Source organism: Lissotriton helveticus, chromosome 3_1, assembly GCF_964261635.1.
Source record: "Lissotriton helveticus chromosome 3_1, aLisHel1.1, whole genome shotgun sequence".
NCBI lineage: Eukaryota > Metazoa > Chordata > Amphibia > Caudata > Salamandridae > Lissotriton > Lissotriton helveticus.
Window position 1 is genome coordinate 1,654,539,038 of NC_136061.1, and position 12,369 is coordinate 1,654,551,406.

Sequence of the window (12,369 nt, forward strand, 5' to 3'; positions counted from 1 at the left end):
CTGGGGGTCATGGGTGCCTTAAAGGCACGGTGTCAGTTTATTGCTATGCAGCTACAGGTTAGCTTTTCAGTCTTTTTAGACTGTGTGTTTGCAATGCAGCCTGGGAGCTTTCTATGCTTCCAGTGAGTTATGAGAATTTCTACTGCTTTCTGAGCATTAAAACAGTTTCTGAAACAAACCTTGTGTTGTTTTCTCATGTTTATAATGCTTATTAGTCATGTATGGTGGAAATTCTTTACAGCACATTTCAGCTCTGTTCTTTATTTGGCTGCTATTGCATGTTTATATATATATATATATATATATATATATATATATATATATATATATATGTATATATATATATATGTATATATGTATATATGTGTATATGTGTATATATATATATATATATATATATATATATATATTATATATATATATATATGTGTATATATATTATATATGAGTGTATATATATATATGTGGGGCACATATAATATAGTGTTTCCGGGGTCCCGCACATGGGCGGGAATATTCTAATGCTTATGACTTTGATGAGGATACCCCTGGAAGAGAACTAGGATTACAGGTAAGTAACTAATCCTTCTGAGTTAGATGGGGTTTAACAAGCAGACTGTGGTGCCCACATCTCAGTAAATACCATGCCGCTTTTCTCTGCTAGATTTCTGCGGTTTTGATCAGCTGTGATTTCCTGAAAGGTGACTTATTTAATACACCCCATAATTACCGGGGCTCGAAATACCACCAACTAAAAATTCAGGCCCCCAGCGTACAGAGCTTTACACAAGGGTTAAAAAATTCTGACAAACTCTGAATCAGAGCCTAAGTAGTAGTATGGAAATCAGTGGTCGTTAAGGTAGATCACTGAAATGGGGGGAAGCAGCATAATTACAGCTATCTAGACATTCTGATACAGGCTTCTAGTGCGGATGCCTCGGCTCTTGAATATTCCCCAGTTGTTAGGATGCCTTCACGCAAGTTATGAAACTACTCTACTGCACACACTACTGCACACTCTACTACACACACTCTACTACTGCACACTCTACTACACACACTCTACTACACACACTCTACTACACACACTCTACTACACACACTCTACTACACACACTCTACTACACACACTCTACTACACACACTCTACTACACACACTCAACTACACACACTCAACTACACACACTCAACTACACACACTCAACTACACACACTCAACTACACACACTCAACTACACACACTCAACTACACACACTCAACTACACACACTCAACTACACACACTCAACTACACACACTCTACTGCACACTCTACTGCACACTCTACTGCACACTCTACTGCACACTCTACTGCACACTCTACTGCACACTCTACTGCACACTCTACTGCACACTCTACTGCACACTCTACTACACACACTCAACTACACACACTCAACTACACACACTCAACTACACACACTCAACTACACACACTCAACTACACACACTCAACTACACACACTCAACGACACACACTCAACTACACACACTCTACAACTCACTCTCTACAACTCACTCTCTACAACTCACTCTCTACAACTCACTCTACTACTGACTCTACCACATTCTCTACTACTCTACTACACACTCTACTACACACTCACTACTCTACTACACACTCACTACTACTCTACTATTCTCTACTACTCACTCTCTGCTACTCACTCTCTGCTACTCACTCTCTGCTACTCACTCTCTGCTACTCACTCTACTACTCAGTCTACTACTCTCTACTACTCTCTACTACTCTCTACTACTCTCTACTACTCTCTACTACTCTCTACTACTCTCTACTACTCTCTACTACTCTCTACTACTCTCTACTACTCTCTACTACTCTCTACTACTCTCTACTACTCTCTACTACACTCTACTACTCTCTACTACACACTCACTACTCTACTTCACACTCTACTAATCTCTACTACTCACTATGCTACACACTAACTACTGAACACTCACAACTCTACTACACACTCGCTACTATTCTCTACTACACACTATACTACACCCTCTCTCCAACACACTCTCTCTACCACTGTCTACTACACTCTCTACTACTCACTCTCTACTACTCACTCTCTACTACTCACTCTCTACTACTCACTCTCTACTACTCACTCTCTACTACTCACTCTCTACTACTCACTCTCTACTACTCACTCTCTACTACTCACTCGCTACTACACACTCTCTACTACACACTCTCTACTACTCACTCTCTACTCTACTTCACACTCTACTACTCTCTATGCTACACACTCTCTACTACACACTCACTACTCTCTACTACACACACTACTACACACTCTCTCCTACACACTCTCTCCTACACACTCTCTCCTACACACTCTCTCCCACACACACTCTCCTACACTCTCCTACACACTCTACTACTCACTCTCTACTACTCTACTCACTCTACTACTCTCTCTACTACTCTCTCTACTACTCTCTCTACTACTCTCTCTACTACTCTCTCTCTACTACTCTCTCTACTACTCTCTCTACTACTCTCTCTCTACTACTCTCTCTCTACTACTCTCTCTCTACTACTCTCTCTCTACTACTCTCTCTCTACTACTCACTCTCTACTACTCACTCTACTACACACTCTACTACTCTCTACTACAAGGCATTCACTACTCTCTACTATTCTCTACTACACACTCACTATTCTCTACTACTCACTCCATACTACACACTCACTACTCTCTACTACTCTCTACTACTCTCTACTACTCACTCTCTACCACACTCTCTACTACTCACTCTCTACTACTCTACCACACTCTCTACCATACTACTCTACTACACACTCTCTACTACTCTCTACTACACACTCCACTACACTCTCAATACTATACACTCACTGCTCTCGCTCTCTACTACTCTCTCTCTACTACTCTCTTCTACTATCTCTACTACTCACTCTCTACTACACGCTCTACTACACGCTCTACTACACGCTCTACTACACGCTCTACTACACGCTCTACTACACGCTCTACTACACGCTCTACTACACGCTCTACTACACGCTCTACTACACGCTCTACTACACGCTCTACTACACACGCTCTACTACACACGCTCTACTACACACGCTCTACTACACACGCTCTACTACACACGCTCTACTACACACGCTCTACTACACACGCTCTACTACACACGCTCTACTACACACGCTCTACTACACACGCTCTACTACACACGCTCTACTACACACGCTCTACAACACACGCTCTACAACACACGCTCTCCTACACATGCTCTACTCCACACTCTACTACTCACTCTCTACTCTCTACTACTCTCTACTACTCTCTCTACTCTCTACCCCTCAACCCCTACCCCTCAACCCCTACCCCTCAACCCCTACCCCTCAACCCCTACCGCTCTACCCCTACCGCTCTACCCCTACCGCTCTACCCCTACCCCTCTACCCCTACCCCTCTACCCCTGCACATATGCACATATATATATGAATATATACATGCATATGCATTTATATAGATGTGTGTGTGTGTGTGAGTATATATATATATGTATATATGTATATATATATATATATATATATATATATATATATATATATATACACATACATACATACATACATACACATAAAAATAGTGGAACTTAAGTCTCGAGCATCATATGGAATAAAGTTTTGAGATTTTGAATTAAATCAAATCTCTAATTAAGAGACTTTAAAAATCGAAGGGGGATTACAAATATGCAAATCATGTTCTGTTATAAAGCAGTAAATTGTGTAGTAAGACGTAATCTAAGACTGTGGGAAACTTTTGTTTAATTATACACTGTCCCAACATGGCGACTGAAAGATACGAGAAAAATGGGTGAAACAAACTTCGTAGTCCTCTTTCTATTGTATTGCACTATATCACGAAACATGCCGTAATGACAGCTGACCCTTGACCAAGGAACCGGCTGGTTCTGAAACGCATCGGGTGTTGTTTACCACTGCTTTTTGAAGAATAAATTGCTTCACTGAAAATTGGGGCTCGGCGTCTTTCTTATTAAATTATAAGGATACTGTGCTGGATACGAAGGTTCGCAACCTAGCCGGAAGCCCACCGTCGCAAGGAGGCAGGGTTAAACTTTGTGAAGGAGATTTGGTTAATTAAAAAGGAAAATCTCTGCCCGCTAACTTTCAGCCCCGCTTGTCCGTGTGGAGAGGGTCAACTCGCCAGGATACGAGACGCACTCCAAGACTTCCCAGGGTTGGGGATCTCTGGGATACGAGTGTGGAGTCTCGGTGAGGGAACCTGATTTCTCTGTCGGAGCGGTGTGAATTTGATTGGAAGCTGACGGAAGCAGTGTGACGGGCTCGTCACGAACTGCGAAGCAACCGATAATTTAGGAAGATCTTGGGAACCCGGGAGTGGGGCTCCCACAATTGTAAAAGCAAGAATGTTGGCAAATAGAGGAGCAACACGGCGAGAAGCAGCGGAGGTGCTATTTGTATCAAACACAGGCAATCAAGGTACAGCCAATATCACAACGGGCTCAGGCACAGAGGAGTCACAAAGTAAAAGGCAATTATGGGAGAAGCTTTGGAAGGCAACAAAAACAGAACAGGCAAAATGGTGGGAGGCAACGGCCCTACAGAAGTATATAGACTGTGGCAGAGTTCCCAGGGGGCTTAGGATCTTTATAACTCCCACCTTTCAGAATCCAGATTTATTTTATTTATTTATTTATTTATTTATTTATTTATATGCTTCTATAGTGCCTGAATAGACCCCCGAAGGGGTATCTCTGCGCTTTGTCATCCAGGGGAAACCTGCTGCTGTACCCGGACAGTACTAATAGATAGTGGGGGAATGAAATTAAATGCTAGAAAAGAGGTAGGTTTTTAGGGTTTTTCGGAAAGACAGGTGGTCAGAACTGAGCTTTAGTGAGAGGGGAAGGGTGTTCCACAGAACAGGCCCTGTGTAGGCCAAAGCCCTGCCTCCTTGACGGGCTTTTTTAATTTTGGGAACCTTGAGGAGCTGGAGATTGCTCGATCGTAGTGAGCGGCCAGGCACATAGTGTGAAGGCTGTGCTGAGAAATTTCGGGCCTATCCCCATCAGGCATTTGTGAATTATACGCAAGATTTTAAATTTGGTCCGCAGTCGCACTGGCAGCCAGTGCAGTTCCTTCAGCAGTGGCTGGGAGGGAGTCCTAGGTGGAGCATTCCTGACTAACCTCGCGGCCGTATTCTGGACCACCTGTAGTTTGTTAAAATGGCCTTCATTGGATGACAAAAGAAGGCCATTACAGTAGTCCAGTCTACTGACGACCAGAGCCTGGACCAAGGTCTTTCTGTGGTGATCTGGGAGAAAAGGAAACACCCTTCTCAACAGAGAGATAACCCCGAAACAGGTACCAGCAACCTGGTTGACATGATCTTTAAAAGTCAGTGAGTGATCAAATAACACTCCCAGATTTCTTATGGTCTGTTTGGGGATGGGGGCGGGTCCCAGTTCACAAGGCCACCAATCGCTGGACCATAATGTTGCTGCTTCCCCGTAAAGTACAACCTCTGTCTTGGTCACGTTGCACTGTAAGCAGTTGTTGGCCATCCATTTGGAAACTGCCCTCATTCCTTCTGCAAATGTTCTTTGTAAAGCAGGAGAGAAGGTCTTAAAGGGGAACAGAAGTTGGGTGTCGTCGGCGTAGGACACCGGTATAAACCCAAACGATCTCACTAAGTCAGCCAGGGGGGCCACGTATACATTAAACAATGTAGGGCTCAAGCATGAGCCCTGTGGCACACCCCTGGTGAGCTCCCTGGCGGTGGATTTGTGGGAGCCCAATCTGACTTCTTGAGAACGACCCAAAAGAAAGCTCTCCATCCAGGACAGGGCCGCGCCTCCCAACCCCATCTCTCTCAGATGGCAGAGAAGCAAATCGTGAGACACCGTATCGAAGGCAGCGGATAAGTCCAATAGCACCAGAATCATCGACCCTCCACTGTCAAGCGTCATCCTGATGTTATTGGTGACAGCCAGTAGGGCGGATTCGGTGCTATGGTTGGGCCTAAAACTAGATTGTGAGGGATCTAGGCCATCCGCTGTCTCGATATAGTTGGAAAAGTGGGTGTTCACGTGCTTCTCTGTTAGCTTGCCGATGTAAGGCAGGAGAGAGATAGGTCGGAGGTTAGTTAGATCCGTCCAGGGTAGGGTCGCCTTCTTCCTGATTGGGTTTACTACCGCAGTCTTCCATTCCATGGGGACTTGGCCTTTGGCCAGGGAGGTGTTGATAACTGCCTGGATCGAGGGGCCTAAGATGGAAATAAGAGGGGCCACCATTTTAGCCGGAAGGAGGTCGTTGGGGGAGCCTGTTTTCATATGGCCGATAAGGGTTGCCAGGTTTTGATCTGAGACGGGGGGAATGACAAACAGGGAGTTAGTGGTCTGAGTGCTGGATTTAGCTACGGGAATGGATGTGGGAGCCCCAGCTTTAGAGGTTAAAATTTTATCATAAATCAAATACATTTTTTCCTCGAAGAATTCAGAAATTTCGTCACAGATCCGGAACTGATTGAAGAGTGGACACAGAATAATCATGAGTGTTCCACTATAATGCTAAAATTACTGGTGAAATACGCTGTGAGACACAGAACGACTTGCGGTGGAAATAGAAAAATTGTCTGAATTATTAAAGGACAAATGTACCCCAATAGAGTTTGATACCGAAATGGGAAAATTGAAAACCCGTTTGGACAAAGCAGAGGATGAAATCAAACTCAAAAAAACAACGCAAATTTCAGCGAGACGAAATAGATTACAACTTGGGGCAGATTTTGACCTTCGGGGAAAAAGTTCGACCATTTGAGAGACAAAATGGGAATTAACACAATGCAAAAGACCACTGCAGAAATAAACATGGAGGCAACAGTGGAAGAAAATGCCTCAACTTCAAGCTCTACGGAAGCAAGTATTTCGAAAGAGGGGTCAAGTAAAACACCGGAAGGAGTAAAAGCCAGCATTTTAAGGGGATACGATATTATTGCAAAGGGACGCCAGGAAGCAGCGAGCCCTCAAGCAGCAAGAGGTCGTGGTCGCGGCGGCAGAGGAGGCAAGCAGGTCGGAAAGCCGCGCGGAAATATTCAAAGCCTAATGGGAATGACGACAAGAGGCAAATCGGCGTCAAAATGAAGAACAAACTTACGGTACTGAATCTTTCTGATATTATTTTGACAAAAGAACAGAACTAAATAATAATGGTCTAAACCTTGCATTCACAAGTACCATGAATAAAGAATGTATAGAGTTTCTTGATATAGTGGTAAGAGTAAAAGACCAGCATCTAGAGAGCGAATTATTCAGAAAGAATACTGCAGGAAACAGTATTTTAAGTGCTGCTAGTTGTCACCCAAAAAACCTAATCAATAGTATCCCGTACGGGGAACTATTGAGAGCCAGAAGAAATTGTAGCTCAAATTCAACTTTCTTAAAGGAGGTTGAAGTGATGCAGGAAAGATTCAGAGAGCCGGGCTACTCGCAAAAAACAGTAAAAGCAGCATATGAAAAAGTGAACAAAATCAACAGGGACGATCTGCTTGTTGAGAAGGAGGTAATTGAGAAAAGTGAGCCCATAAGATTCATCACCACCTTCAACAATCAGGCTAAAGAGGTCAGAACATGTCTGAGTAAGTTTTGGCATGTGCTAGGAAACGGATACAACTCTAAAAAAGTGTATTGAGTTATATCCTAGTATTACTTATAGGCGATGTCCAGCTTTGAAGGACATACTATGTAAAAGTAGTCTACCAATGGAGAAAAAGAAAACTTCTATTCAAGGTTTCTTCAAATGCTTTTCCCGTAAGGCATGCAAGTTAAGCAGTAATTGTAAACAGGTAAAACTTTCGTGTAATCGAAAACCCTTTGTCATCTCGAAACACTTAAGCTGAATTTTGTGTTTATGCCCTAAAATGCCCTTGTAAATTAGTGTATATTGGAAGTACCATTAAACCAGTGAAGCTACGCATACTGGAGCACATGCGAGCCATTACAAATGACGACAAACAGTATCCGATCGCTCGCCATTTCCAGAAATATCATAAAGGAAATACAAATCTTTTACAATATTGTGCTCTGGATACAATCCCAAACTCTGAAAGAGGGGGAAATAGAGAACAGGAACTGCGTAGACTGGAATCAAGATTAATCATAAAGTACGAAACTATGCAGCCGAGAGGGATTAATAAAGATGAGGAATTGGCAGTCCACCTAGGCTGATAATTGCACTGTGTTAGTTATATAGAATTGTATGAAGAAGGGAAATTTATGCCGTTGTGTTGCTCTTTGAAGTATGTTATTATATGTTTTTAATAGGTATTTGACCTTTTTAATTGATATGCACATTCATTCACTTGTAGGATACGGAGTATTTTGCCCTGTATGAAGAATTCCTGAGTTGTGTGAAGGAACGCTAAAGGAAATTATGGGTTTCAGCCCACATGGGCAGAATTGTATAATACGTAGTATTAATTTTCCAAGAAAACAGTCAGTATTGTTTTGAAACTACGCCCTGACCACAATTCCCTAATGCCCACTAGGGCGTAAAAATAGTGGAACTTAAGTCTCGAGCATCATATGGAATAAAGTTTTGAGATTTTGAATTAAATCAAATCTCTAATTAAGAGACTTTAAAAATCGAAGGGGATTACAAATATGCAAATCATGTTCTGTTATAAAGCAGGAAATTGTGTAGTAAGACGTAATCTAAGACTGTGGGAAACTTTTGTTTAATTATACACTGTTCCAACATGGCGACTCTGAAAGATACGAGAAAAATGGGTGAAACAACCTCGTAGTCCTCTTTCTATTGTATTGCACTATATCACGAAGCATGCCGTAATGACAGCTGACCCGTGACCAAGGAACCGGCTGGTTCTGAAACGCGTCGGGTGTTTGCCACTGCTTTTTGAAGAATAAATTGCTTCACTGAAAATTGGGGCTCGGCGTCTTTCTTATGAAATTAGAAGGATACTGTGCTGGATACATATATATATATATATATATATATATATCTGCATATCTATATAAATATATCTGCATATCTATATAAATATATACATATATATGCATACCTATGCATGTTTTGTACATGGAAGTTTGAAAAACACTAATAAATGCAAAGCTAAAGCTAAAAAAAAACTAATTACAAACAGAATTGCTTTAACTTAAACGAGGGCGAAGCGAATTGCATTTTCAATGCTTGTTTAAGTCTTTCTTTAAATGTTGTTGTTATTTGTGACATTAAATTAGCTTGCTTCTTGCTTGAGAGTTGAAATTACTCCATTACATGGTGTAATTGAAATAATTGTAGTCGCAGAGCAAGGATATGGTGAAGTTTTAATTTCTACCTTGTCTCGGTTTCAATATTGTTTACATTTCAGTTCAGCAACATGCAAAATTTTGTAAAGGTGAAAACTGAAAATGCATGATATTTACACAACCCATAGTCTTTTGCTGGTATATTTTACTGCGCTGTACTTAATAAAGTGTTGCAGCTGCATCGAAATCGGACTGGTCATTTTCCAGTTTTAATATTTGTTGTTCCTAAACTTGTAAGTTATTTATTTATTTTTTTCCTTCAGGTTGTTCTCCCCACATTTATTCTGGAGAAGCGTTCACTTTTGGAAATGTATGCAGACTTTATGTCCCACCCAGATCTCTTCATTGCAATCACCAATGGCGCAAGCCCCGAAGAGAGGATGATACGTTTTGTGGAATATTACCTTACCGCATTCCATGAAGGTCGCAAAGGAGCCATAGCAAAGAAACCATACAACCCAATAATTGGTGAGACCTTTCACTGCGGCTGGCGGATACCCAAGGAGAAGGTGCAATCGCCAAACTCAAGCAACTCTATATCCCAATCCATCTTGCCGCCTGAAATCCACTCTGAGGAGTCGGATAGTAAGGCTAAGTCAGACTGCTACTCTGTGCGATTTGTGGCAGAGCAAGTGTCCCATCACCCCCCTGTCTCAGGGTTCTATGCAGAATGTCCAGAAAGGAAGATGTGTGTTAATGCCCATGTATGGACAAAAAGTAAATTCATGGGAATGTCAATAGGAGTCACAATGATTGGAGAAGGTGAGCAAAATGTAAATTCAAACGTAAAAGGTGTGTTTAATGGACTCATCTCTTAACAGCATATAGGTTTGATTCCATCAGAGAAATATATCATTCTTGGGTGAATTCCACCGTTCTGTCTGACCAAATTTGAAGCTATTATAGATACTAGACATACTCCTTTGATTACAAGGAGATCTCATTCATTACACAAATGGCTTTCCATTTAATGAATACTTTATGATGTGTCTGTTGATGCATCTGGGAATGTTTAGCATTTTACCAGAGGGAAATCATTAGAACCCCTATCATGACATATGCAGTTATTTTTCTGTTCTGATGGGATTGCTGCCCACTTCACCTTCAACACGGTATTATTGATGCCACCTGTGAGGGGACTTTAACAAGCTTCTCATTACTAGTATCCCACGCGTGCGTATGTGGCTACAGTGAGAGGTTAAGTGTCTTTTAAAGTGTGATTGCTCAGCCTTGCAGGCACACAGCCGTAACCAGTCTTTCCACATACATCTTTTGCCAACTCTGAATGTTTTTGTCATAAGCATTGATCGCCTTGAGCTCCTTAAAATTGATGTCTGAAGTCTGCTAATGGTACCTACAGCCTTTCAAAGCAAGACATTAGGATGCTGGAACATGCTTTGAATTCCTCTATTAAGAGATTGCTTGAAAACATGTCTTCTGTGATACTGTCCTTGGTAAATGTGTGCATTTGCTGATTGGGTGAGGCATCTTCTCTTTGTTGTAATCTATATATTTAAGTTGATCCTTGGCATATTTAGATTTGTCGGTGTTTCTGATATGTGTAACCTTGTTTCACTGTTCACAGACTTGGTTTAACGTTTTAGCCTCTTAATGAATTGTTCTCCTGCACTGATTTTTTGATAGGTTTGTATGCTTCACCTCCTGTCGTCAGGGTGGAAATACTCTACAGTCACTTCTTATATAACAGTCTGCACATACAGTCAGTTAACAAAAAAAGTCATAGGCTATGTGTAGTCAACCAACCTAATTATGTGACCAAACTGTGACCTCAGAGGCACCTACTGCTAGATGTGTTTTATTGCACTAGAAATGATGGGGCTCATTTCCCATGTTATGTTTTATAGTTAGTTTTATGTGTAAAATAGGAAAGTCCGAAATAGAAAGAAGAAAGGAGTGAAAGAAAGCATTAACAACAAATTACCAAAAGAAAAACAAAGAAGGATGGCATAATTCAGGTAATACTAATACTATGGTTATATATTTGCGGAGTGGATCAGAAAGAAAAAAACTAATGCTCCTGTCATAAGTTTCCATGACAAATATGCCCATGGCTTTCAAAGGGAGTTTATCTTCTGTAGTAGGGGATCTCTGTGTATAGTCATAATCTAGTGAATAGTCCCGCCCATGTGCGTGGACAAAAATAATCTCTTAAGTTGTCAGCAATTTTGCAGAACTGCAAAGTCACTTAAGAGAAAATTTAAAGACAAATAATGCAGCCTATATCCATAGGCTACACTGTCCAGTACTTCAACTAGAAATTCCACCAAAAAAATCCACATACAGCAAAGCCTGTCCAGATTTCCCTTGTTTTCACTGCAAAACCCCTCAGAAATGATAGAGAGGAAGGCCTGGACAGACAAGCCCCATAGGCTGCCATTATGTGGCTTAAATAGGATACTGTGCCTTTAAGAGAACCTTCCAGAACCTTCTCTCAGTATCCCAGAATGCCTAGCAGGTCCAACTTACTTCAGTTCTTTTTTCCGGCTCCTGCTTACAGGACCCTGTGCATTGAGCTCTCCCTTTTTCAAGGGTTTATTGGAGGTTTTTTTGACACTTTTTGGTTTTAAAAGTGTTTTGCTTGATTCTTGGTGTTTCCTGTTCCCTTCTGTGTGTTTGTTCAGGCTTTTAGGGATCTAAAATGCCTGCCTTATTCGACAAATGCCCAGCATGTGGAAGGAAGAAGGCCAAGACTGATCCACACGACGTCTGCATTATTTGCCTCCCTGATGAGCATGTCCCTGAAGGTTGTGACATCTGCCAGGCCTTTTCTACAAGGACCCTGAGGGAAAGACAGAAGATCAGGCTCCAAGGCCGGGAGGAGAGGCGTCTGCAGGCTGCAGGTGGGTCTGGGCAGGCTGGGAAGGCTCCCTCTGCCCCTGCTGAGGCCTCTGGGGGGCTTCCCAGAGGCAGGAAGACCAGCAAAAGGTCCCGGTCTCCGTCGACGTCGA

The 12,369-nt window shown here is 42.0% G+C and overlaps 1 protein-coding gene across 2 annotated transcripts in view; it reads left to right on the forward strand.

Annotated features, from left to right (window-relative positions):
* The window catches only part of OSBPL11 (oxysterol binding protein like 11), a 294,199-nt gene that overhangs the window by 207,589 nt on the left and 74,241 nt on the right, over window positions 1-12,369 (forward strand). For both annotated transcript variants that reach the window (XM_078682428.1, XM_078682429.1), the window contains exon 9: window positions 9,664-10,162. In XM_078682428.1, coding sequence (XP_078538554.1) covers window positions 9,664-10,162 — 499 coding nt within the window. The remainder of the gene's footprint in view (window positions 1-9,663; window positions 10,163-12,369) is intronic.